Source organism: Microtus pennsylvanicus, chromosome 4 (genome assembly GCF_037038515.1).
Source record: "Microtus pennsylvanicus isolate mMicPen1 chromosome 4, mMicPen1.hap1, whole genome shotgun sequence".
NCBI lineage: Eukaryota > Metazoa > Chordata > Mammalia > Rodentia > Cricetidae > Microtus > Microtus pennsylvanicus.
The window spans coordinates 116,030,030-116,057,927 of NC_134582.1; the positions used below are offsets into that span (position 1 = coordinate 116,030,030).

The window sequence follows — 27,898 nt, forward strand, 5'->3', positions numbered from 1 at the left end:
CTAGATGCCCCTCAATGGAAGAATGGATAAAGAAAGTGTGGCACATCTACACATTAGAGTACTACTCAGTGGTAAAAAAACAATGCCATCTTGAATTTTGCATGCAAATGGATGGAAATAGAAAACACTATCCTGAATGAGATAACCTAGAAGTAGATTGGCTTGCTCTGGTAACTAGAATTAAAGTAACTGTGATCCTAAATGTTTTGTCCAGGGTCTGGTTGAGTATGATAGCTAGAATTGTAGAGGGCTTGCCCAAACTCTAGATTTCAGAAGCCACTCCTCAAATTAAGCCTATGTTTCTCATATATATATGCCTCCACAGGGAGATTTAGTACTTGCCTCTGAGGTTGCCAGTTTTACAGTCATCTATTTTGCATATGAAAGTTTGTATTTAATTTTTTGTTATTATGATTAAAAATCTTATAGATGTGGCTATACGTTTTTAATTTCAGAAAGTTGGTAAGAACATATTTTGAAAGATCTGTTGCCTAGTATTGCTTTTATGATGCAATAAAAGGTTGTCTGGCAGAACCTAAAAAGAATAAAATAAAATAAAACCAAAAGACTTTGAAGAATCAAAAAGAGAAATATCTCCAAAGAAGTCGGTTGTGGATAGCAAACAGAAAAATACCTTTATTTGCTTGCTTAAGAGCAAATCTGCCTACCGACTTTAAATTGGAGCAAAGACTATTCATAGTTCCCTGTCTCATAGTCAACTCCAAAGTGCAGGAATTGAGTCTGGCTGTTCTATTGTAGAGCAGTGACCTGGGGGGCAGATTTCCCTCTTGATCTTGTAAGATGGCTCTTTAGCTCCTTCTGGGAGCATTCAAAGGAATGTCCTTTTTATAAGAATCTAAACCCCAGGAACATTTCATCCCTTCAAAACTCCGTTCCTTGACCCTTGTAAACACCATGACTTGGTCAGCTCTGCGAAACCGCTGAAAAGCTGGCATATTTATTCCTGAACTTCATACTCAAGCTAGGACTTAGAGAGACAGGGAAGCGCTGAGCAAGAGAGACATTAAGAGCAGGCTGCGCTTTAAAGACTGTAATTAAAGTCACCTGGACCAGGATTTGAGAAAGGTCACCTGAAGAAAAGGATGACTAACATTTCCAAACCCTGAGCTCACCAGCGTTCACTGGAAAGTAGCATTTTAAAAATATAGCACTGTTTATAAATCTAAGGAGTTTGGGAACTGAAGCTTTTCTTTTCTCAAAAAAAAAATAAGCTTTTAAAGATTACAGGAAACCATTTGGTGGGTTAGAAATTTTTTACATTATGGTTTTATGGGAGAAATAATAGCACTGACTTTTAGGCTGGGCTGTCTTTCCTCGTAGGGTGACTCACTAAAGGGAGCATTTTGTAGTTTTCACACTTTAGGATACAAAGCCTTTTAGACTCATTTCTCTGAATTATAGTTAGTTTTTTTCTTTCTTACCAAATATATTTTATGAAAATTGTCTTTTTCTTCTTTTCAGTATAGGAATCTAGACAAATCTTGCTCCCAAATGACTGTCCCCCTCAGCACAAGAGTCCAAGGGATTCCAAGAATAGTGAAAGGTATCACTGAGAGCTCACACACATGGAGAGAGGGGTATATAGCTGTAGACACTGTATATGGAAATATCTGCACAATATCACTGAGAGCTCACACACATGGAGAGAGGAGTATATAGCTGTAGACACTGTGTAATGGAAATATCTGCACATAATCACTGAGAGCTCAAACACATGGAAAGAGAGAAATATAGCTGTAGACACTGTATAATGGAAATATCTGCACAATATCACTGAGAGCTCACACACATCGAGAGAGGGGTATATAGCTGTAGACACTGTATAATGGAAATATCTGCACAATATCACTGAGAGCTCACACACATGGAGAGAGGGGTATATAGCTGTAGACACTGTATATGGAAATATCTGCACAATATCACTGAGAGCTCACACACATGGAGAGAGGGGTATATAGCTGTAGACACTGTATATGGAAATATCTGCACAATATCACTGAGAGCTCACACACATGGAGAGAGGGGTATAGAGCTGTAGACACTGTATATGGAAATATCTGCACAATATCACTGAGAGCTCACACACATGGAGAGAGGGGTATATAGCTGTAGACACTGTATAATGGAAATATCTGCACAATATCACTGAGAGCTCACACACATGGAGAGAGGGGTATAGAGCTGTAGACACTGTATATGGAAATATCTGCACAATATCACTGAGAGCTCACACACATGGAGAGAGGGGTATATAGCTGTAGACACTGTATAATGGAAATATCTGCACAATATCACTGAGAGCTCACACACATGGAGAGAGGGGTATATAGCTGTAGACACTGTATAATGGAAATATCTGCACAATATCACTGAGAGCTCACACACATGGAGAGAGGGGTATATAGCTGTAGACACTGTATATGGAAATATCTGCACAATATCACTGAGAGCTCACACACATGGAGAGAGGGGTATATAGCTGTAGACACTGTATAATGGAAATATCTGCACAATATCACTGAGAGCTCACACACATGGAGAGAGGGGTATATAGCTGTAGACACTGTATAATGGAAATATCTGCACAATATCACTGAGAGCTCACACACATGGAGAGAGGGGTATATAGCTGTAGACACTGTATATGGAAATACCTGCACAATATCACTGAGAGCTCACACACATGGAGAGAGGGGTATATAGCTGTAGACACTGTATATGGAAATATCTGCACAATATCACTGAGAGCTCACACACATGGAGAGAGGGGTATATAGCTGTAGACACTGTATAATGGAAACGTTTGCACAAACTGATGAGTATAATGTTGTATATAGATCAGTAGGGATAATATCTAATTGTGGTGAGGAAAGGGAAAATAAAATAGCTACTTTTTGATAAACAGTTTATTGGCATCAACAAAACTTTAAATGTGAATATTCCATAACTTGTGCATCATAAGTGTACAAATGCATGGCTAAAATGAGTATACATACGTATATGAACATTATTATTACTGTATTGTTTATAATAGGAAGAAACAAGAAACCTTAGTTCTATAAATTGCAAAAGGACCAACCAAGTGAGGTAGATCAGTTTTCATACAGATCCCACCTAAGATCCATGTAGACTGATTAAAAAGATTCCTTCTGTGTCCTGTGTGAATGACAAATATATAGAAGTCTGAGAGGTGGGCACTGTCACTGTATAGGAGATGGGTGTATTTCAGAGGTGGGCACAAGGAACGACAGGTGTCAAACAGGTAATTAGCACCAAGGAATGAGAGTGAAAGAAGCAAAGACCTTTTAAGTTTTTCTTTTGAGTGGGTATTTGTGATTTTAAAAAGAAAATTATAATAATAATTTTATTGTGTATTATTTTGTTTTAATAGTCTTTTTTCAGATTCTGCTTCTGAGTTGAGTTGCCTAGAATTAGGCTGTAGAGGTCAGGGTTCAGGAGAGCATAGGCAGAGACATGGTGAATAATCTGTGTCTGTCTCTTACCCCTCACACCATCCTTTCTCCACAGGCTGCTGATAAATATAAATAAGCTTGTCTTCTAGGCTTGCATGTGATTGAATATTTCAAGTCACAAATGGTACCAAGTAAAAGTCCTTTTATGGTCCAAGCGGAAAGTGGCCCTTTTATAGTATAAGAGGAAAAGTGAAATTGTTTAAACCTATGTTGCTTCTTTAACCCACCTCATCCATTTCAGTGGTACTAACTAGCCACCTCTTATCACCCTTTCTCCCGAGGTTGAAATTGTCATAAGTCTAACAGAAAACAAATAACTCAGTTATGTCCAGATGGAGGCCCCATAGTATATTCACTGCTATAAATTTCCTTTATATTCACCACTGTAGGGGCTGGAGAAATGACTCAATGATTAGGAGCAGTTAGTGCTCTTGCAAAGGTCCCAAGTTTGGGTCCCAGCATCCATGCCAGGCGGTTTACAACCTCCCATAACTCCAGCTCCGGGGGATCTGGTGCCATCTTCTGAGATCCATGTGCACCTGCACTCGTGTGCACACACAGAGAGAATCATATATTAAAAATAAAAGCTTCTTAGAAATACTATAAAAGGAGCTGGTACAATAAGAAAATGTTATACTGAAATCTACTCCTTTGTATAATTAATATATACTCAAAAGCTTAACTTACTAAGTGGAGCTGGAGGTTTAGGATGTTGCTTTTTTATCCTGCTTTAAACAATCTTTTTTTATTTTACATATCAATCCCAGCTCCCTCTTCCTCCCCTCCTCCCACTCCCCACCTTTCCCCTACCCCACCCTCCATCCACTCCTCAGAGAGGGTAAGGCCTCCTATGGGGAGTCAACAAAATCTATCACATCACTTGAGGTAGGACCAAGCTCTACACCCCATCCTCTAGTATCTAGGCTGAGCAAGGTATCCCTCCATAGGGAATGGGCTTCAAAAAGTCAGTTCATGTACTAGGGATAAATCCTGGTCTGACTACCAGTGACCACGCAAACTTCCCAAGCCACACAACTGTCACCCACATTCAGAGGGCCTACTTTGGTCCCATGCAGGTTCCCCAGCTGTCAGTTCAGAGTCATTGAACTCCCACTAGCTCAGGTCAGCTGTTTCTGTAGGTTTCCCCATCATGGTCTTGACCCCTCTTTGCTCATATTATCATCCATCCCTCTCTATGACTGGACTCCAAGAAGCTCAGCCCAGTGCTTAGCTGTGTATCTCTACATCTGCTTCCATCCATTCCTGGATAAAATTTCTATGATAATAATTAAGGTAGTCATTGTAAATGGAGACTGCTCCTTCATTCCCAGCCACCCAGATCCTGCACAATCACACAAAAACTATATTAATTACAACACTGTTTGGCCAATGGATTAGGTGTATTTCTAGCTAGTTCTTACATCTTAAATTAACCTATTTGGCAAACTAGGGAAAATAGCCTCTCATCTATGTTATCTTTATAAGTCTAAAGTTTGGAATCTAAATTACCTTTTATTATAACTAAGAAAAACTATAATTATAACTATTTAGTCTTCACCTCCATCAAAGACCCCAGAAGGATATAATATTACCTAAGTAAATAGAAAGTGCATTGTAAGCAACTTCCAGAACTCTAAAATTGACAGAAATATCTCACTACCTGGACAGTCACCTCAAGTTCTTCCTTTAACATTGGGGCATCCATCTTTAGTTCACAGGACCATAATATCTTACAGACTTTTCTATGAAGCAGGAAATTTGAAAGACTATTTTGCTTATATTGGCAGTTTTTCATTTACTTTATTCTGTGTCCCACAGAATATCTGGTGGTTCCTTTTATGAAACAGGAACCCTGAGGATCATCCTGTCTTTTGGAAAGTTTAGCAGTCACTTTTCTATGGGTCCTGCTTGTCCAGTTCATACAGAAAGCCATCAAGCAGTCCAGGCAAAAGCAGTCTTTTGTCCAAATGACTAGTCTTGTCACATTGAAGGCAAATAACAAGTTTCTTCAATGCCCCAGAAACAGACATGTATGCCTCACTGTCGAGAAAAGTCTAAGCTCTTAAAATCTTTTAAATGATATATTCTGTAGGTCTTTGAAGTGTTGAAGATTATCTAACTGAAGCATATCTCTTTATGTCTAGAAAACCTAAATAACATAATTAAAAGTTTGATTATTATAGATGACTATATTAACTATACATTACATTTTGTTTTTATTTATTTATTTATTTACTTGTTTATTTATTAAAGATTTCTGCCTCCTCCCTGCTACTGCCTCCCATTTCCCTCCCCCTCCCCCAGTCAACTCCCCCTTCCTCATCAGCCTGAAGAGCAGTCAGGGTTCCCTGCCCTGTGGGAAGTCCAAGGACCTCCCACCTCCTTCCAGGTCTAGTAAGATGAGTATCCAAACAGCCTTTAAAAAAAAAAAAAAAGAAAACTTAAAGGAACCTCACCATTTTTGCTATTAATGTTGGGTCAGGAAGCCTTCTCTTAAAGGAGCTGCACCGCCAGCAAACAAAGCCATCTGGAAAAAAAAAAATGTGGCTACCAAGAAACTTCAATTGAGTCCTGTTTTTGTGGGTCTAGAAAACCTCTTTCTTTTTCTAAAGTTTTTTAAGGTTTTATGTGTATCCATGCCCCAGAAGGTGGAGGTCATTTTGAAGGCAGAGACTGTTCTTTCTTCCTGGCCACCCAGACCCTTAGTAATCACACAGAAACTGTATTAATGACAACACTAGCTAATGACTCAGACTTATTTCTAGCTAGTTCTTGCATCTTAAATTAACACATTTCTATTAATCTATGTATCACCATGAGGATGAGCCTACTGGTAAAATTCTGGCATCTGTCTCCTTTGGCAATCTGATTACACGGGGAAGGGCAGTTAAGGCACCATCTCCACTATTGTTTTTGGTCTTAGCTGAGTCATCTTTATAGATTCCTGGGAATTTCCTTAGTTCCAGGTGAATCCACAAGAATGACCATGGCTTTTTTATCCTTATACTGAAGGATGTTAGTAAACAGAGTAAGTTTAAATGTGCTTCATCTTCAGCCATAGCCAACTTAAATTCATATTTCATTTTAACCTCAATATAAACAAAAATGGAACTCAGAATCTGTATGAATTGGGCTAATACAGATTTTTTACTTCAATTTTCTAGGGCTTTATGATTTAAAAGAAAATCAGAGCTGAAACCAACCTCCATTTGATATTTGTACATAGTAGAATTGAATAAGAAATTGAATGGAGATTAAAGATGGGAATGACAAGATAACAAAATCGCATGTGTGTGTTTATGCCAAGTTTCTCCTTCCTCAGTTTTTCTTGCACCTTTTAAAAGTAAATTAAATAAATTGAAGTAACATTTAATTGCCTGCTGCAGCCAATAAGCTTAGTTAATACTTTGATTTTATAAGGTCCTATGCTACCTCATTAAATTTTTAATTTTTTTCATGTTGCATGAAATCTATATATTTTCTAATTGATGTCCACATTTGAAATAATAGTCTCTTTTGGCTTTACCCATGGTGACTCCAGGAATTGCGTGAAGTAGCAACGCTGGGCTTTTAAGATGATAATCTAACAGATTTCATTTCCTCAAAACTTTGCTGAAAAAAAAATCTTTGCTGCTTTCTAACTCTCTTAAGGATACACATTTCCTATCTCCATAAAAACACAAAGCCTACTATTGGTAGTATGATCCTTAGGCAACCAATCCTGGGTTATCTAAGAAAGATATCTAGGAAAACCAGTAAGCAGCATTCCTCTGTTGTCTCTGAGCTCACTCCTGCCTCCAGTTGTTACATCAAGATCCTGTCTTTAATTCCCACAATGATGGACTGTAACCTTAAGTCAAGTAAGCCTTTTCCTCCCCAAGTTGCTCGTGGCAATGATGTTTATCACAGCAACAGAAAACATACTAGAACAAAATTTTGGTAAAGATTTGTTATGGTTGTTCCTACTAATATCATATGGCATTTAATAAAAAAGGGGATGTGGCAAGCATGTCATTTACTTACTGAACTATACTTTGGGACAGTGGTGGATTTATGTATTTCATTTACAAATTGAAAATAATGACCAAACTCTTCCAGCTCCTTTTGCCAGCTGCTATTTTAGGTTCTCTAATATGAAGTTGTTTTATTGAAAGAACCATCTTAGGAGCCGGGCGATGGTGGCGCACGCCTTTAATCCCAGCACTCGGGAGGCAGAGGCAGGCGGATCTCTGTGAGTTCGAGACCAGCCTGGTCTACAGAGCTAGTTCCAGGACAGGCTCCAAAACCACAGAGAAACCCTGTCTCGAAAAACCAAAAAAAAAAAAAAAAAAAAAAAAAACAAGCAAGAACCATCTTAGGGCTTGAGAGATAGTTCAGTTGATCAGTTGATAAAGTGCCTTCTGTGTAAGCCTAAGGACCGGATTCCCACCCTTGGCACCCACATGAGAAGCCTCTTTTAATCACAGAGCTAGAAAGGTGGAGACAGGAGGATCCCTAGAGATTAACAACATCCTGTGTCAAAAGTACAAGGTGAGTGACACTTGAGCAACAGCACCCAAAGTTGACCTCTTGCTTTCATATGCACATGCATACATACACACATACACGCCCAAAAAAATCATTTCATGTTCTAAATTGCTTTGTCTCCCATACTATGAATGGACTGATGAGACAGGAGATGATAGACAGATCAGGGAAAGGGCGAATTTCTGCATGATCACCAACATGAATGTAATGCAAATGGGTTTTATTTAACCTCTGAGTTTGGGGGCTATATTTATCATATACCCGTAGAAAGGCTTTCAGTCTCAATCTCACCAAAGTACTTGTTATTTTGGTCTTCAAATGAAGTAGTCTAGCAAACTTTGAAAATTAAAATGGGAATATTTTGATTATCTCTAAGGGTCCAGTATCTAATTTCAGATGAATTCAAGAGTTAAATTAGTTAATTAAGCCCAGTTATTTCAAGATTGTGTGCAGGTTTAATTCTGTCTAACTCAGATGACAAGGGACTCATTTATCATCCACTTAAATTGTAAAAAAAAAAAAAAGAAAAAGAAAGAAAAAGAAGGAACATCTAACTTGATCCTTTGTGTCTTTTTTAAAGATAAGAGAAGTGTGTATCCTCAGAATAATTAAAAGTAGCAAAGATTTTTTAGGAAAGTTTTAAGGAAACAAATCCTGTCAGACAATCATTCTGAAAGTCCAGAATTGCAACTTCACGCAGTTCCTAGTAAATCCAGAAAAAGACTGTTACTTCAAAAGAGAACAGAACAGCCTAACTCTTAGACATTGTCAATCAAAGGAGTAGTTTGTAGTCCCATGGAAAGAAATATGTCTTCTACCCTTCCGTGGTTATTATTCTGTCCCCAGCTTTGTGGCCTTCTGTGTTCAGCTATCCACATAATTAAGACAGCCATCTTGACATCACCAGTCATTCTCTAAGTCTGTAACCTTCTGAACCATAGATTCACAAAAACCAATCTTCTACAGTCAAGATTTAAAGCTTACTCATAAGTGAATTCCATGCACAATTAATTGGCAATACAATGAATTTGAAGCCAGGATGGAAGTCAGCACCTTTGATAGTTTTCAAAATTAATACTTTGCTGTACTGATTCTGGAGAAACTTCAGGTCTTCAGCCTCAGGAATTGCTCCCAAATTCATTTAGCAACTTACATCAACAGAAAATGTCATGCTTTATTCCTTGTGGGCTATTGTCATATTAATGTGTAAATTTGCATTTTTCTTGGCCGTGTATTGACTTGTTGAAGCTCTCTGGATCCAACATGTCAGCAAGTTAGGAATCCTGGTTTTAAATTACACAAACATGATGAGGGTGTCAACCAAAGTCTGCTCTGTCAGACTTAACCAGTCTTAACAATGAAATCCAAATGGTGGGCACTGGCTCAGTCACTGCTCTGTGGGAGATGGCAGAGCACTGTGAGATGATCGGCCTGCGTGCTAATGAAATCACCTAGAGAGATGGCTGGTCTGCATGTGAAAACAATCACCCTGCTATGCATTTGCCCTTTGAGTCCAGCCTTCGGGATCCACTTGAGAAGTGAAGCATGGCCCTACATGCATGTAGTACAGTGTGGGATTCTGAGAGGGCATCAGCCATGGCAGGTGAGCTCCACGCTCATCCGTGTGCCACAAAGAAACTGCTTAGTAGATGCTGATGAGGAAAAGAAATACCACCTCCTCCCACCAAAGTGTCATTGGACCACATCTCCAGAAGGGGTGGAAGTGTTTAGGTGGTTGGGTATACATGTTCATTTCCAAGGAGATGTTGCTGTGTAGAAGACACAAAAGTTCTAGTGATTATGTAGCAGGTACGATAATTCAAAGGTAGAACTGTTGAAATAGGAGCAGCGGGGCTGTGTCCCCAGCACCCGGCCACCCACATGGCTAGCTCTAGCTTATGCCCAAAATAATTACACGGAAACTGTATTCTTTTAAACACTGCTTGGCCCATTATATCTAGCCTTTTCTCAGCTAACACTCGCACCTGGACTAGCCCATTTCTAATAATCTGTTTAGCCCATGAGCTGGCTTACCAGGAATGATCTTAATCTGCGCCTGCCTGGAGTGGGAGAATCATGGTGACTCCTTGACTCAGCTTCTTTCTCCCAGCATTCTGTTCTGTTTACTCCACCCACCTATGTTTTAACCTATGAGGGCCAAGTAGTTTCTTAATTGCTTAACCAATGAAATCAACAGATAGAAAGATGACCCTCCTCCATCATAGAACACTCAAACAGAACTAGATTCTAGGTCTAGGCTGCGGCAGACTAACTGCTACCCATACCTAAGCCTCAGTTTCCCTATATGCAAAATGAGTGGATGTCATAGAATGTTCAGCCCCAACCCTTCCTTTGGTCACACATTCTTCTCACTTAAAGGCACCCAGGAAAGGAAGGATCCATAATGATTTGTACATTTCAGATGTGATCGGTGGTGCAGGGGGAGGCCCAAGGAAAGGAAGAGCAGGGGTCCAGAGGGCAGACATCCAAAGGTGTGAAAAGTGATTCTCAAAGTAGCCATGTGCCTATATCTTCTCATTTTTTCTCCAGCCATTCCTTGCAGACTTAAACGAACACAATGCAGATCTATTGTGGACTTACGAATTACACTTCCCAGTTGCTATAGAACATCCTTAAACTTTGCTATCCATCTCTGAGCTTTTGTTGTTACAGGCCACACTTGTAGAGTTTGCTGCTCAGTTCCCTCTTCCTTGCTGAGAAAGTCCATTGCGTGTGACCCTAGGTTCCTGCCGACTTCTCCCTTTGAAGGTCCTCTTTCTCACCTCTTCCTTCAGTGCAGGCCTAATCCCATTTGCTTCTCTGTGATGCCTGCTTCCTTTACTTCCTTCACAGAAGCATCCTTCGCACCCACAGGCTCCTCTATGCTCTCCCACAGTACCCTTCTCTTTGCCTGAATAACCTTTAAAAGCGGTGCTTTCAGGGCTAGGGCCGGGGGATCGATCGGTCAATAAAGTACTTGCCACATAGGCACGAGTACCTGAGTTTGTTCTCTGCTTGAAGATACTAGATGTGCTGGTACACACTTGTAACTCCAGAACTGGGGAACACAGAGAATTACATATCCCTGGGGCTTATCAGTCAGCTTACCTAGCATAACTGATGAACTTCAAGCCAGGTAGGCAGTGTTCCTAGGGATGACACTCAGATTGGTCTCTAGCTTCCATACACATAATCATTAAAAATTAGGTTAATAAAAAAAGTGCTTCATGTGCTGATAGGTTTTGGCAAATTGCCACAAACTTTGACATACCTAGGATGAAGAAGTTCCTATTGAGAAACTGCCTCCAGCAAATTTACCTGTCTTCATGTCTGTAGGGCATTTTCTTTATTTCTGATTGATATGGGAGGGCCTACCCTCTATGGGCAGAGCCATTCCTGGGCAGGCAAGCCTGAGACTTCTAGGAAAGGTAGCTAAGCTAATTGTAAGGAACAAGATTGTAAGCTGTGTTGCTCATGGTCTCTGCTTTAGTTCCTACCCCAACTTCCCTCAAAAAAAAAAAAAATTTAGATGAAGTAAAACCTAACCTCCCCATGTTGCTTTTGATCTCCATGTTTACCACAACTGAAAGTAAACCAGGTCACTTCTCTAAGGTTCTGGCCCATGTGCTAGACCTTCAATGCGAGTGCTACATCCGAATGGAGTAGAGGGGTGGCCTTAGTATTTCATTGTTTCCTCCTATGAGATGGGACTCTTCATGAGGTCATTACTGTTATACCCAAATATGCGGGGTCCCCACAAAAGCCAACAAAGGAGACTGAGTCCCATATGTAAAAGCAAAGAGCCTTTGTTTTAATCAAGTTTGCAAACTCGGTCTCTCTGCGTGTCCAACATACTGGAATATCTGGAGAGCCCTGAGCTCAATTAGAATTGGAGGTAAGGGGTCCCTGAGGTTCAGGACCCCTGATTGGCTGACATTTGTCTAAGAGTGTCCTGGTGAGGTGTGCTGGCAGGTGATCCTATCTACAGCAGTTGGAATGCCAGGCATTTCCTTTGAATGGTCTGCCCTTGGGTGGGGGCTGGGTTATCAGCTTGTGGTTCTTTCCTGCTATCAGGTAAACTACTGTGACTTGGGCCTCTTATTTAAATTAATCAATGGTCAGAGTCCCAGGTTATAAAGGTTGGAAGTAAAGAACTTCTGTGGATGACCTGTCCAGACTTAGATTTTCATGTCTGGTCCCCACAATTACAGGAGTTTATTCTTGAATGTTTCGAGGCATGGTGGAATGCAGGGCCTTCTGGGATATTAGGCACATGACTTCCCTCTGAAAATAAGGAGGGCTGAAAAGGGAGGGAGGGCAATGTCATCCTTCTCACTTTCCTTAGTGACCCTCTTTGTCAACCTGAGCTTAGGGGGACTTGAGGGATGAAGCTGCAAAACCAGGATCCAGCTGGGTTCAGTTCTTCCCAGCCCCCACCCCCTCCTGTTTTTAATATGTTCTCTCACTGGCCTGAAATTCTGGAACTCCTTCAGTCTCTACCTTCAAGGTTCTGGAATTACAGGTATGCACCATCATGCCAGGCTTTTTAATGTTAATTCTCAAGATGGAATTGAGGTTTTCATCCTTGTATGGCAGGCAATTTACTTACTGAGCCATCTCCCCAGCCCCCAGTGATATATAACTTAGCTTTTCTGAGTCCCTGTGCCCTCATTGCTGATAACTTGGATGTTTAGCCTCGATTCACTTCCAATTGGACATTCTAAAACTCTCTATGTTGCTTCGAATCATATTTTTCTTAACGGTTTGCCTCATCTTCCCATGGTCCTGTTTTTTTGTTAACCACGTTTTGTTGTTTTCTAGTGCTGCGTTCTGACTAGCGGCCAAGCACGGGACCTTCCGAACTTCAACAAAGGTACAGTAAGGTAAGTGTCTTTTCTAGTTGATTCTTTGCTTGAAAGGGGAATTGATGGCTTGGTCTTTAAGCTGATCAATGAGAAAAATAAATTATGAGCTGGTTTTAGGGACAACTTAATTTTTCTGCTGTGGGCATCACTTCTTCCCCATCAAAATAATAGGTTTCACCATGGCGTCTTTGAACATACACGCCATTACAATTTGTCCCCATTGATTCCCAGACTGTGTGCGTCTCAATATGACTATGCAGACATTCTCAATTGCTCAGTTGTGCCTTAGCAGAAATAACACTGTGTCATTTCCTCATCTGATTCAAATTTAAAGTAAAGGCATGCTAACAGAAATTTGAAACGAGCTGACTTTATTTTAAATACGTGTGTGTGTGTTTGTGTGTGTGTGTGTGTGTAGAGAGAGAGAGATGATAAGTAGATGGAGATAGATGATAGATAGATAGATAGATAGATAGATAGATAGATAGATAGATAGATAGATAGATAGATAGATAGAGATAGATAGATAATTTACCTCAACAACATCAGAATGCAGAATATTGAATTACCAGCATGTGTCTTAGTTTGTGCAAACAGATCACTGTTTGTATAGATTCTTGAATAACTTCTGGGGCAGTAGCCTGCTTCTGCAAATCTCCTAAGTGTAAGAACTGTCCTTTGATTTATATTGTCATTGTTCAAGTGGTCCAAATCCAGATTGTGAGCATAAAGAAAGAGCAGGATTGTGAGACAGCACAATTTTCTTTCCATGTTACTGCTGACAATATTTTTTTTTCTATCCAGCAAACACTGTTATACTATCCTATCCCAAATGCATGTTTCCTTCCTGGCAGAATCTTGATGCTGTGAAGGACGGCAAAGCATTTCAACTAAATGTTCACATTATAATGGGCATGGTGACTCACATCTATAACTCTGGTGCTCAGGAAACTGAGGCGAGATGATTACCATGAACTTGAAGTCAGTCTAGGCTACACAATAAGTTTCAGGTCAGCCAGGCTGCCTCAGGAAATCTTGTCTCAGAGGGAGAAAACAGCATCCCATCCCATCTCTTCACCATTCTTTACTTTAGCTGTTTGATCCAGTTCTAGCCAGTGGGCTCTGGGTTAGAGCCCTAAAGACGGCTTCCTTAGGAAGAATTGATTTTGAAAGGTTTTCCTTTTCTTCTGTTTCAGGATCCTAATAGAGAAGCGTAGCCTCCTATGTCAATCTCAAAGATAAATGCAGCAGAGTCATAGGGGTCAGGAGCAGAAAGAGAAAATGGGTGTAAGCCCTGAAGAGGCTGTGGTTACACACACACATACACACATGTGCACATACACTCACGAGCACACACAGACACACGCGTACACTCATGCACTGACTTGGCAGAGCTTATGGGGTTATCTGACACTCAGGTTCAAGCAAGGTCCAAGCTGATTCAGAGCCTTCACACTAGGTCTTTATGTTCAACATCTATCCACACTTGACTTAATCTTCAGACCACTATGATGGGTTGCACACTTCTTTTATCTGCATTTTGCAGCTGATGAACAGCTCTAAGATGTTAATAACTTTGTCCAGTCAGTCAGTGGCATTTCCACTTGGACTATTGGTTGTCCTTCCTCATGTTACACCTGGGCCAGTCCTGATATGGCTGTGTGGTACAAGGAGCCCAGGCTGTTGCTGGTTACATTTTTACTGCTATTAAGTGGGCCTGCTCAACTAAGAAACATTTTGTGAAGTCATGAGGCTTCCCTTAGATTATTCCACTAGTGTGTTATCAAATTAAGTGAACCAAGTGAATCTATTCCTTTCTGGGAAAAAATAAAATATATGCAGAAAAATGTCAGGTCTTGGAGCAGGGAGATGCATTGGAGTTGCCTATGAATCCTGGGGAATGCAATAAATGCAATACTAATTTCCAGCATCTTCTATTGTATTTTGTCCTTTTGAGACAAATGTTTAGAAGATGTGGCCTATGTATGGCCACCAAAATCCACATTTTATCCTATGATCTCAACCTCAAATACGCTTCTTCATGTAGCCATTATTTTTAATCATGTTTATTTGGTTCCAGGAAAGAAATAATGCAGGTAAAAATTAAGTTATGTAATGAAATTTCTTTCCAAGAAAAAATCATGGCAGGCGCTGAAGAAGACACTGAGTTGTATCTGGGAAGGAAGGGTTGAATAATGGGAAAATCCCTGGGCTGGTAACAAAGAGGACAGGTTGGCAGGTGATGGTCCAGCTTGTATAGTTTTGAAAAATCATTTCACCTTCCCAGACCTCTGCTCTTTGTTTGTAAGTGGAGAAGAGTGTAAAGATGTTCTTTCAGTCATCACAAAATTGTTCCTCATCTCTTTGGGTTTTCTCTGGTATTTAGGAAAGACCAAGGGTCTCTTTCTGGCTTGGGATCCTTGGGTTATCAGCTCCTCCCTTTGCTTTCCTCCAAATACATCCTGGGTCTCTGGTATCTTTTGCCATATTCCTCAGTACACTGCCTCTCAGACAAGAGCATTAGCATCCACTTGACTTTCATTCTGGCCACACAGAAACATATCTGGTACTCATCAAACTCCACTCTGGGAAGGCTAGTAAGATCTGCTGGAACCTACCTGCTCTTTCCCATGCATTTGCAATGAGTCCTAATGTACTGCCGTGACTTGGCACGTCTGATGGGATCTGGCTCACTTGTGCTTATTCCCTTTTGCTTCCTCGTCTCTGACTTCACTCTTTCCTTTGCTTTACTTTAATATGTCTCATTGGTGTCCTTTTAATGTGTCCCTCGGGGCCTCTAGCACTTGACACCATTTGGCACTTCCATCCATTCACTTTTCCCTTGTCTGTCTGTCTGTCTGTACTCTCCTCTCCTCTCCACCCTTCTCCTCTCCACCCCTGTCCTCTTCCCCTCCACTCCCCTCCTCTTCTCTCCCCTCCTCTCCTCTCCCTTGCTCCCTTCCCCCCCTCCCCCCCCCGTCCTGGGAACCATTTTCCATACCCTTTAAAACTGAAAATGTCTAATTTTTAAAGGCATAATAGAATATCCCCTCGTTAGCAAATACTGATATAGCTTAAGGGCAAGATAGATGTAATTGGGTCACAGTTGTTTATAATTCATTGTCTCTCCTTCTCTTTGGCAATACCCTCCACAAGGACAGGGCCTCATCTGTTATCCTCGTTCCCTAAAACACACCTTTCCTTGCAGGAGACTTATAAATATTTATTAAAGGTGTGGCTGTAGAATCAGAAAATGGTGTAGGCTTAATCACCTTTAGAGAAATTAATCATTGCTCCAATATGTCTGCTGCTTCAATGGATAAGAATGGAAAAATATCCTAGGGGAAAATGATAAGAGAAGGGGCATAGGGCTAGACAGTGGTGTTAACAGAAAATAACCTAAGTCATTCGAAAAGACTACTTGAGAAATCTCAATTCAGTGGTCTCTTTGATCTACAATGAGGATGGAAGGTCATCTCTATGTGAGTCTACAGAGATTTTTTTTTTTTTTGGCTAAGCTGAGCACATTCACAATTAGAAAGTTGGTTGGATGAAGACTCAGAAAGTAAACCATTGAGTTCTTGAACAGCTAATGGCAACCCTTTATCTTTGGACGTGATAATAATCTGTTGACACCAGAATTCAGTCTATGTCAGGAGCAGACACCATAGATATCATGAGTTGAAGAAATGTACTGAAAGGCAGGCAGCTAGCTACCCTGTGTTGGGTGTTTCCCAGAGAGCACAGCAAGGTCATTTGCTCTTTATCCTGATTGTCACAGTGACTGTGTAGAGAAGCACACAATGTTAATATATTAAAAATGCTGATGGGAACATGGAAACCAGAAGAATGTCTTATCTGTCAATTAAGTAATATAGCCTCCTGCCTAGATGATAGCAATTCAGGGGCTTTCTGTTTGCTGCCAATTGAGATTTGACAGCTGTTGATAAAATATTTACATTCTGATTTCAGTCACATTGACAGTACTTTTGGGTCTCTGGTAGATGATAATTATATGGTAGGAAAACATTTAAAAATTGAGACTGATCCTATTGAACAGAATGATTTGCTTTTAAAACTGAACAAAAATGGCTATCTATCTTCTAAAGGACATGAAATGATAAAAGTCAGACACAGAAGGTGGAGAGGGGAGATGGTTCAGTCAGTAACGTCAGACCCAGGACGTGGGGGAAAGGCTCCGTCGGTAGAGTGCTTGGCACCCGAGGAAGGGGAGCAGAGCTCAGAGCCCTAGCAGCACTGTCAGAAGCCATGCATAGATAGATAGTGCACATGCATTTCATTCAGTACCATGGGAGGTTGACGGAGAAAAAGAAGCTCTCTAAGCTTGCTGGGCAGCCAAAGCAGTGAGCCACTCTGTCTCGGGAAACAAGGTGAAGCGCTATTGAGGAAAACATACACCATCAACCTCTGGCCTTCAAACACATGTGCTCATACATATATGCACATGCACACAGACATGACAGAAAGATGTTCACCATGAAGAAAATGGGCTCCATGTTACAGTCATGTAACAAAAGGGAATAATACCGTTTCCAACCCAGCTGCCTTGTGTACCCAGGTATTCTTACTAATTGTGGACCATGTGCTTCTTCTCTTCCTTTCTCTTAGTCCTATGCACAGAAAACAAAACTTGCTGTTCTCGCAGAGGATTTGAGTTCAGTTCTTAGCACCCATGCGGTGGCTCACAACCATCTATCACTCCAGTTTCAGGGGATCCAGTACCTTCTTTTGACCTCCACAGTCAGTCATGCATGCAGGCAAACAATCATACACATAAATAAAACAAATATTTAAAAAAATAATAAAATAAGTCTTTAAAAAATTACAGCAACATAGTCATAACAAGCAAGAGAAACGGGGTGATTACTTTCATGAAAATTCAGGTCTGGAGTTTTTAGGTGGTGGTTTTTAACTAAAAGGAGTTTCACAACACAGAGAAATACAAGAGAAGCAAGAGGGTTCTTGTGCTCATGATGAAAAAGTTGCGGAAATGGACTTGAAAATTAAAGGCATGACCTTTGTGCTGAGCAGCATGCATGCGAGGCCAGAGGAAGCTTTCACAGCACATTGAAGAGAACCTTAAAAGAAGCTTGTAATTTGATAAAATGGAACAGGTGTGTGCGTGTGTGTGTGTGTGTGTGTGTGTGTGTGTGTGTGTGAACTACATTTACACTCCGGTGTATCATAGGGAAAAAAGAAATGAAATTTATGCAATTTCTCATTATCCCAAGGCTGCAAACCCCATCCAGTTTCAACATGTTCTTTCAGCAAGATAGTTATTTAATTCTTGCTGCATGTCCCTGGGACATGAGTGCTAGGTGACCTGTACCAATACTTTAATAAGCAGTCTGTTCCTTTGATGAACTGAAAATACACCATGATGATTCAAACTCTGTGTGTGTGTGTGTGTGTGTGTGTGTGTGTGTGTGTGTGTGTGTGTAAGTGCTGGAAAATGTTCCTTATGGCACCAGGCTGAAGTGATGTGATCAAGCTACCATGATCTGTGTCTTTAGTTTGTTTGGAGTCCTGAAGACCTCACAGAGATAGATTCAAAGATGGCTTGGAGAATATGTTTGTAAAACGGAGGTGTGGTTGGCATGCAAGTTAGAACAAGAGGTAATGTGTTTACAGGACTTCGTGAGCATAGGAATACAACATTAAGGAAAGAGCGTTGTAAAATGTGACTCAACTAGATAGACAGATTGGTTGATTGATCGATTGATCTTAAGGCCAAATATATTTTATTTAAGATAAAACTATAATATGGGCATAAGTCTTTATCCTTTGACAAACAGAAACATTATTATGTGTGTAACTTGGACTTGATATATCCCATTTTTCTTTATTTTTAAATGTATTTTTAGCCTGCAAACAAGTATATGTTTTATCAATACACTAAGTATGTTCCCTTAATGCCCCACTCTGTCTCTCTTCACCCCTCCAATTGGTCCCCTTTGTTTCCCCCAGATAAATTTATTTATACTCCATGTCATATATACATGCATGATATTGTGTATTTATATCAAATCAGACCCCAAATGACAGAAAACTTACAATATTTGTCTTTCCTAGAGGTCATAGTTTAAGTAGAATAAACAGAGGACAATAAGGGGTTGTAGACATGAAGGCAAGTGACTACTTCTGGATGTTGATGGTCACTCGTAGGATATGTGCGAGAACAGGATGTATGAAGGCAGGAGGGTGTCTGTGCTAAGGGAGCCAAAGGAGCTTGAATTTTATATTTAGTATAAGAGAAAAGCACTGAAATGGCTTGACATGAGCCAGGATAGGGGTAGCATTGACAGGCAGTGACATACAACTTTTAAAGTATGTACATAGAACACTATAATAGTATATTATATGAACTCTTTCATGTGTTTTGATGATAAGAGTAATGCAATGATTGTCATAGAAGTGTTAATAGTCATGGAAGTCATGATTTAAATGATTCCATGCCCATTGAATCAGTATGATAAGATCCCAACTTCCAAAGTGATGACTTTTGAAGGTGGGATTTTTGGAAGGTGCTTGGGGGTAAGGACAGGGCCATCATGAATGGGGCTAGAGACCTGACAAACCAAATTAAGGGCTCTCATTAATTCCTTCTACTATATGACGATACAGCTTTCATTCACATCAGCACCACTCCTGGTAATAGTAACAATATTGGTTGTAATTTCCCTTCTCACAGGCTTAGTTGCAATCTGTAAGAAGGGGTCACTGAACCACCTTGTTGCTCAGGATTGCTATAAGAATATTAAAGGAATTGCTCATAAAATTCCTGGTGTAGCACTCAGGTGTAGGGGCTGGGTATGAGAGCATGAGGGGTCATTCCACGCTGGAGAAAGGAAGATTTGGAGAGAGATTTTCTGTGATCAGAACACAAAGTTTGAAAGCTTATTTGAAGGAGAATTGAAGGCAATTACAGCCCGCCGTTGTGACCGCAGATCTGTATTTCATCCAAGACTGATGGATTTAACAGAAATTGATCCGAGTTCACTTTTCATAAGCTAAGTGGAGATCTTTATGTGTGTCTGGGGGGGTACATTTTAGAGCAAACATCTTGAGGGGCTAACTATATGTAATGAGGTTTTCTACTTGGAAGTGACATAGCCTATCACAGCATCTGAGCCAGTGAACAAAGCAAAAACAAAACTGAATAAACTAAATGCAACTGATTAAATAAAATGTTGTTTTAATAGTATCCTACAAATACACATTAAAATCAATGTCTTAAGATAGGGTATGTATGTAAGTTTATGTAATTATAAAATTATGGATTTTGGTTTCCAAATTGAGCATCATAGATCAGCCCAGCACCTAGTTTATTAAAGTGGCCAGAAAATAAATGAACCATATATTCTCCCTCACATGCAGATTCTAGCCTATAATACACACACACACACACACACACACACACACACACACAAATGTAATCTATATACATACACACAACTGTATAGATTGGTGCATCGTAGTATGCAGAAAGGAGAAAAAGAAGGGGTATTATTAGTATTGGGGAAGGACAGAATGAAGGTAATAGACAATTGAGTCATGAATGAAGACATAAAGCTAATTGTTTTTATGATTTTGACTTCCATGTGGACTTGTCACTTTTTGGTGGTATATAAGTGCATGTGAATGTATTTGATACTGAAAGTGTAGGATCCTCTATGAAGCTCCACAGCTTCAGCATGCTCGGCTGCTCTCAGTGCGAAGTGTCACGACTTCTGCGTGGTTGTTCTGTCTGCCTATGCAGAAGCTCATTGAGGTGCATATAGACTTTGGGTTCATTTCTATATGTGATATCTGTTATTTGCTAAGTTTTGATAAATTAAACATGCAGAAGCAAAAAGAAGCAATAAGCAAGGCTCATTTTATGAACTCATAATTTTAAAGAGACCCTTCACCTTTAAAAGTTATAGATTGAACTGGAAACATTAGCCTGCAAGCCTAACTACTCATGAAAGTAAGGCAGGGGGGCTGAAGATTCAAGGTCTGCTAGGGGTATAGAGTGAGTTAAAGTTTAATTCTAGTTGAAACATAAGACTTGTATATGGCTGATTGGAGGAGCAGTTGGCTTGCATGAACTAAGTTTTATCCCACTACTATAATAGGAAGCTAATATATTCTATTAATTTTTATCAGCAAATTTCATTTGAATGGCTGCTTAATGACAAGCTGTGTGAGCTAAACTAATTTTATGAACAAATGTGCCTCACTGAAAAACAGCGTTAGGACACCATGGAACATAGAAACTGTAGTAAAGACAAGGTTGTGTTCAGATAGAAGAAGAACAATTAAAGTTTGCAATGAACATAATTAAATAATTCCTAGAGTCTTTTTTCTAATGCTTCATACAACAGATATTCCTAAGAGAGGACAAGGGGGATTTGCAGCTCAAGGCATGGAGCCGTCATGGAGGATGACTCGATTGCTCTGAACAAAATTGAAGAGCAGACCCAACTCAGAGAGAAAATCAGGGCCCTCCTTTCTTGTCTTCATACTTCATGGAACTAAAACTCTGGTCACTTGAGTGACTATATTCAATGCTGTCAGGGACTAATAAAAAGAATCTAATACTTGGGTGTGATCCAAGGAGCATCAGCTGGAAGCTTATTGGCAAGGCAGAATCTTTGACCCCAACTCAGCTCTACAGAGTCACACACTGCTGTCCACAGTTCTCCAGGTGACTCATGGGCGCACTAAAATTTGAACAGCCCAGACATCAAGGTTAAAAATGGGTCTTTAAAGTGCATGGGTGTTGATTCAATGCTCACTCCCCCTTGAGCAAACTAATTTCCTAATCTCCTTTGCCCATCTGTACTCTGTAGTCATAAACAGTATCAGGAGAGACAAATGAGGTAGTTACAGGTAAGGTGTTTATATATAGCACCTGCCTTTTGCCAAGCACTCAATAAATGTTAGCTGTTTGATTATTTCCTCTCTGCTGAGCAGGGGCAAAGGGAAATAATGAGGAAGACGAGATCGCCATACTGTCTTTCCCCCTCCTTTTCAACCCTATGCTGTCTGTGAAATAGAAACAAATAACATTTAGCTTCAGGTAAGGAGTTGTATATGCATCTTAAAATGTTCCGTGTTTTCTTCACCCTTAGATATTAATTCCTTTTGCATCACTATGATCAAGTCATTTGGTCTCCTTGAACTTCATTTTCTTAAATAGCATAGGATGGTAACTTCAGCCTACTCGACAGTATTGTGAAGATCAAATGAAATGGTCCATATGACGCTCTTTGTTCATTAGAACTGTTTTGTTGAAGGATAGCATGGTGGAAAGATGAAAGGCTACCTAACATGAGGCCCTGAGTTCTAACATTTGCAGTTACATTATTTAAATGACCAACAGGACCATGGCCCCTCTTGGACAGTGGGAATTATCAACCTGGACTGGGTGATAAACGATCAGAGCATATTTATTCAGGAATTATTGCAGAAGAGGAGGAAAAAAAGCCTTGGTATAGATATAAGCCAAATTCTGATACAACATAGACAGGAAGGATTTAGAGTCAGAGAGTAAGGTGAGGTCAGTAGATGGGTTAGTATCAGAGGAGCCGTCAGAGGCAGAGGAGTGGTGTCCCAGTTAAATAGATCTCCTGTTAAGATTCTTGGTGAAGGCGAGAGGATCAAACATGTCCTGAGAAATGGGGAAAGACAATCTTGGACTGATTCACAGATGAATCACATGTCAGGTCTATTTAGTAGATTCGAGTTAAAAATGAATGTTGTAGAAATAGATGGGAAAGTATGAAGATCGAAGAGCACTTGGGAATGAAGTTCAGAAAAGACCGACTCAAGGTCGGTTCAGAATTGTATCTACAAGAGGGAAAGTCAGGCTCTGGTTACAGAGTGGAAGGAGGGGGAGGTCACTGTCCCATCAGAAACAGAGGCCTCTACAGAAGGAGCCGGAAACTGCTTTTTAAAAATGGTCCATACACCTCAGGACTGCTTAACCATTTCAAATGTATTTAATTGTGGAAAACAGGCCACATACACTCAGAAAGCAAGATAAAATGAAACAGGCAGAAAGGAAATTTTTCTGCTAAATGAGGCAGGAAGAATTGATTACACCACTTGAACTTGGAGAGACAAAAGATTTTGATGGATGGTGTCGGTGACGGACCGAGTCTGGGAAAGGAGCTGCACTCCTGCTGAAGGAAAAATCAAAGGAAACAGCAGAGTCAGGAAAGAGTTTGTGAAGGAAGAACCAAGACACAGCTTTGGGAACTCCAGGTGGGATAGGATCGGAGGCAGAATAGGGAAAGATAAGTCAAGATGAAGCTTATTATTATGAACTTTATTGTTCCATACCTAATTTACAGGAGCTCGTGGTCACATGGTAGTTCTAAACTGGGAATTTGTTTGTCTATTTGTTTATTAATACTCATCTGACATCCATCAATGAGCTGAAGAAGGAATCAGTAAGAAGACAGAAAAAGTTATTATCAGTGGCCCAAGGAAAAGTAATAAAGTTCTGAGCAGGACTTGTGATATAATAGCTTCCCTTATGCATGATTTTGCTTTCCAAGTTGCTCTTACCCACAGTAAATTATAATCTAAAAATATTAAGTGGAAAATTCCATAAGTAAACAACTCATAAGTTGTAAATTGCACATTTTCCTAAGCAGTGTGATGCGGTCTCCTACCATACTGGACATGATCCATCTCTTTCTTTGCAGTATCAATGCTATATATACTACCTGCTAGTTAAAACTTAGTTGCCTTTGGGTTTATATGACTATTATGGTATGGCAGTGCTTTATTCAAGTGACCCTTACTTTATTGAATAATAGGTCCAGAGAGTAAAAATGGTGAACAAAATAACTCCCAGGCACAAAGCATGGGAGGGACGGACTAACTCTGGTACTATGTGAAATGCTTTCAGGACACAGAAGAAAATACATGCAGGGTTTTGTATTGTGCTTGTTTATTCATGCACCTACGCAGGCTTGGAACACACCACCATGGATAACAGGCGACTAGCTGCTGGGCGTGTAAATGCAAGGCATTTGGTAACACATTCCTCTCCGACAGGCTCCCATTCGCTCCTGCGTGTCAGAAAGTTCAGGTGTCCGAGGAAAATGAGCGTCACCCTCCTCTCGCTGGACATTACTCTTGCCAAGTTCCATCCTCAGTTATATTTTTATTAAAAGTGATGCGAGAGGAAGAACAAATGTTACTAGTTTCTTGTTCTATTTTTATGTCCTGCCCCTGTAGAAGGGAAGAGAAAAAGGAAGAATTCTATTCATGTGTCATAGTTCTAGACTTATAGTAGTTTGCTAATTATAAGTTCCATTGTGTTGGTCTCAAAAGGACTCCACGAGCTGAACTAAGTATAGTCAGGACTCCCAGACCCCAGTGATTACACAGCTGCAAAATGCGCAGCCGGAATGTCAGCCAGCTTTAGTGTTTTTGCATACCAAAAGGTCAAGCAGAGTCAAGTCAAACTGTTCTCATTTTTTTTTACAAAAACAACTTTTTTGTTTAGTTTTGCAAGACCTAACAATGGGGCTCAAGGCTACTGCATGAAAACCTTTAGTTTCTTCTTTGACCTCCAAGACTTTTTTTTCCCCATCTGTTGAATGGGAGATAATCTTAGTTTCAGTACTCCTGCCTTTCTAGTGAATTTTTGAGTTCCGTGATTTCAAGATGCTCTCATAGAAACCAAAATGAAACATACTTGTGTGTCTTGTGCACATGGCAAAGGGATGGCTGTCTGAAAGGTTATTCTTTAAGCTACAGACTGTCTTCATCTCGTGTCCTCACCAATCCTGGTGTCTACCTGCTTTTCCTCACCTAAAGCTATTTTATTGACCTGCACAATTAGGCAGGCAAAAATCTTGCAATCTTGAAATACCTCTTCTATATGGGTAGACATTTTAAAGGCTTTATAAATAATATGAAATAAGCAGTTGATTTGGTGTCAATTACTCTTTGGGAAGAAAATATTATTGAGGGCTAGAAATGCAGCTCAGTGGAAAAGTACTTGCCTGGCATGGCAAGCAACTGGGTGCCACTGTCAGCACTTCAGGTCAGCAGGCAGATAATGGGTGGATAGATAGATAGATAGATAGATAGATAGATAGATAGATAGATAGATGCTAGTAAATAGATACCTAATGTATGGATAATGATGCAGATAGATATATTAGATAGAGTAGATAAATGCATAAATAGATAGACAATGATATAGATAAATTAGATAGATAGATAGATAGATAGATGATAGATAGATAGATAGATAGATAGATAGATAGATAGATAGATAGATAGATAGATGATAGATACATAATATGTAGGTGATAATACAGATAGATAAGATAGATAGATAGATAGATAGATAGATAGATAGATAGATAGATAGATAGACAGACAGACAGACAGACAGACAGACAGACAGACAGATAATAGAATGAAAGGAACTGAAAAATAATGTTAAGATTATGGGTAGAATTTTAAATTACATCATTTTCACACCATCCAGAGTGAATTTTAAAAGCTAGCACCAAATTATTTTCCAGCTTGACTAGTCATATCCTACTTTTAAGACTTGCCTAGATTCTTTCTAAAAGATCCATTTCTTTTAAATATGTTGATGTATACATCAAAGATTTATTTTCTTATATAACAATGTTTCACAAAATTTATATTTCAAAGTATCTTAGGAGACAGTATAGAATTCCGCATGTTTGACTTTTAAAAGGCAGTCCATTAGCAATAATCTTTGCCGTTAACATTTTTTGAAAAAGCGATGTAGTATAAGGTTATACTGGTACAAGTACCACTCTTATAATAGAAAAGAGGGGAAGACAGCAGGTGCTTTAAAGAAATGCCTCTCTCTGCCCCACCTCTAGACACATTCCATCACCATTTCCACTGGCACATCTATGTGCCTTCTTCTTCCGTGAGAATATTTTTTAATATTTGTTTTGAATTAAAATTGGTAGGTCTATGTCTTTTACCAGTGAAAAAAGCTAAGAGAAGATAAATACAATATACCTTGATGCTTCATTTAATCAAACATGAAGATCAATTTTATTTTTACTGCCCATAATCAAGCACCACAGAGAAAAGTATAGAATAGATGTAATTTGTGGTGTTCATTCAGATAACGTATAAAGGAATTAACAATGGAATGTACTCAAGACATGCATTGCAGACTTTATTTACTGAGGGACTTCTTCAGGGTGATGGAAATGTTCTAAGTGCCGAGCAGCAGCCACTGAATGCCTGTGGTTACTGAGCACTTGAAATGGGACCAGGAGGACTTGAAGAAATGGAGTTTTAATTCTCTGGGCTTAATTTAAATTAAAACAGTCACTTGTGGCAATGTCAGTCATTGTCAACAACAGATCAATTTTCCCATTTGAAAGTTCCTCTTCTGAAGCAAAGAACACAGAAAATTGTTTGAATGTGTCTTCAACATGTTCCTGAGGGTGGGCCAAAGCTACTGTAAGTCCCATAGTCACAAAACAGAAGAACTTTGTACTCTACAGTGTGAGGCCCTGCTTCCATAGCCACCAAAAGAGGAAGCTGAGATAGTCATGATTTAAAAAGTCACCTGTGACCTCTAAATGGGACCAATGAACCGGTTTTCATTTTTTGTTCTTAATTCTCAGATTGATCATATGAACCTCTGTCTTCCGAGTGCTGTTTCGATTATTTCTGCTCTTGTGCCTAGGATTATGCTTCCTGCTCATCCATTTACTCTCTTCTGCCTCCCTACACTAACAAATCACAGATATTTCAAAGTTTTTGACTTAGGCCTTTTGAAAAGCTTCCATAGATAAATAAGTCCGTGAAAGCTGCATTCCTTTAGCTTCCAAAAAAACAAAAGAAAACTTTTTATGCTTCAAATGAGGACAAAGGGCACACGAAGAAGTGAGGAATAAAAACAACAGCCTCACAGTTGGTGAAGACTTACTGTAGGTTGGGTGCTCTGTCTAAATTTATGAGTTCATCTACTTCTTGTTACTATGCGCTGAGGTAGGAGGTTGTCAGTGTCAGGAGCCTGTAGGTGCAATGGTCAGTCTTCACCATCAACTTGACTGGATTTAAAATCACCATGGAAACACACCACTGAGTGTATTTAAGAGGATTCCAGATAGGTTTGACTAAGCAGGGAAGTCCTGTTCTCAGTTTGGGTAACTCTGTGCCATGGGCCTATGGTTCCAGACTAAACAATTAGCTGAGTTGTAGCCTTCGTCCCTCTGCTTCCTGACTGCAGTCACAATGTGACCTGCTGCCTCCTGCTCCTGCCACCGTCCTTTCCCTACCTCAGGGACTGTACTTCAAATCATACTCCTTCCTGCCTTGAGCTGTATTTGTCAAAGCAATGAAAAAAGTAACTAACCTACCAAGGAAAGAAGACTGGACAGGTGGAACACTGAGGACTTTCAGGGCACTGGATCCATGGAGTGTAGGGCACCCAGCTAAGCACTAATGTCAACCTTGAACTCTAGGCAAGGACAGCATGCTAACAATGCATCATTAATTATGACAAGGAAGCCACATTAATGTGAGCTAATAATGAGAAAAAGTGTTAAATGTTACAGGAGCTAGGGAAGAAAGAGTTTATGGGAGCTCTTTCTGTTTAATTTTTCTTCATCTCTAAAACTACCCTAATGAATGAGAGCTGATTGATAACGATGATAGAATTGAATATAATAATAGAAGGGAAGGGACGGGAACAAAGTTGAATGAAATAAAGAGCGTAGGGTAGGGAAGGGTAGGATAGGATAATGAACAAAGCAGTCCTTAGTGCACCACGTATCCTGTGACTATCGTTGTAGGAAACACGTTTTTGAGATATCTACATGTGAATGTGTTGACTTTCATGTATACATTAATAAATTATAATGTCGTTATATATGTGTGTATATGGATATATACATTTAAATATTACTGCAGAAAGAAGTTGAAAAAATATAATCTGGCAAAACCCCATTTTAAGAGATCTCCACAGATTCCTAC

General features: G+C 39.8%; 1 protein-coding gene across 6 annotated transcripts in view; it reads left to right on the forward strand.

Annotated features, from left to right (window-relative positions):
* The window catches only part of Chrm3 (cholinergic receptor muscarinic 3), a 447,113-nt gene that overhangs the window by 200,614 nt on the left and 218,601 nt on the right, over window positions 1-27,898 (forward strand). For all 6 annotated transcript variants that reach the window (XR_012910410.1, XM_075970225.1, XM_075970223.1 and 3 more), the window contains one exon: window positions 12,843-12,904. Coding sequence is in view for 2 of the 6 variants with exons in the window: in XM_075970223.1 (XP_075826338.1) it covers window positions 12,843-12,904 (62 nt within the window). In the remaining 4 variants the exon portion in view is untranslated. The remainder of the gene's footprint in view (window positions 1-12,842; window positions 12,905-27,898) is intronic.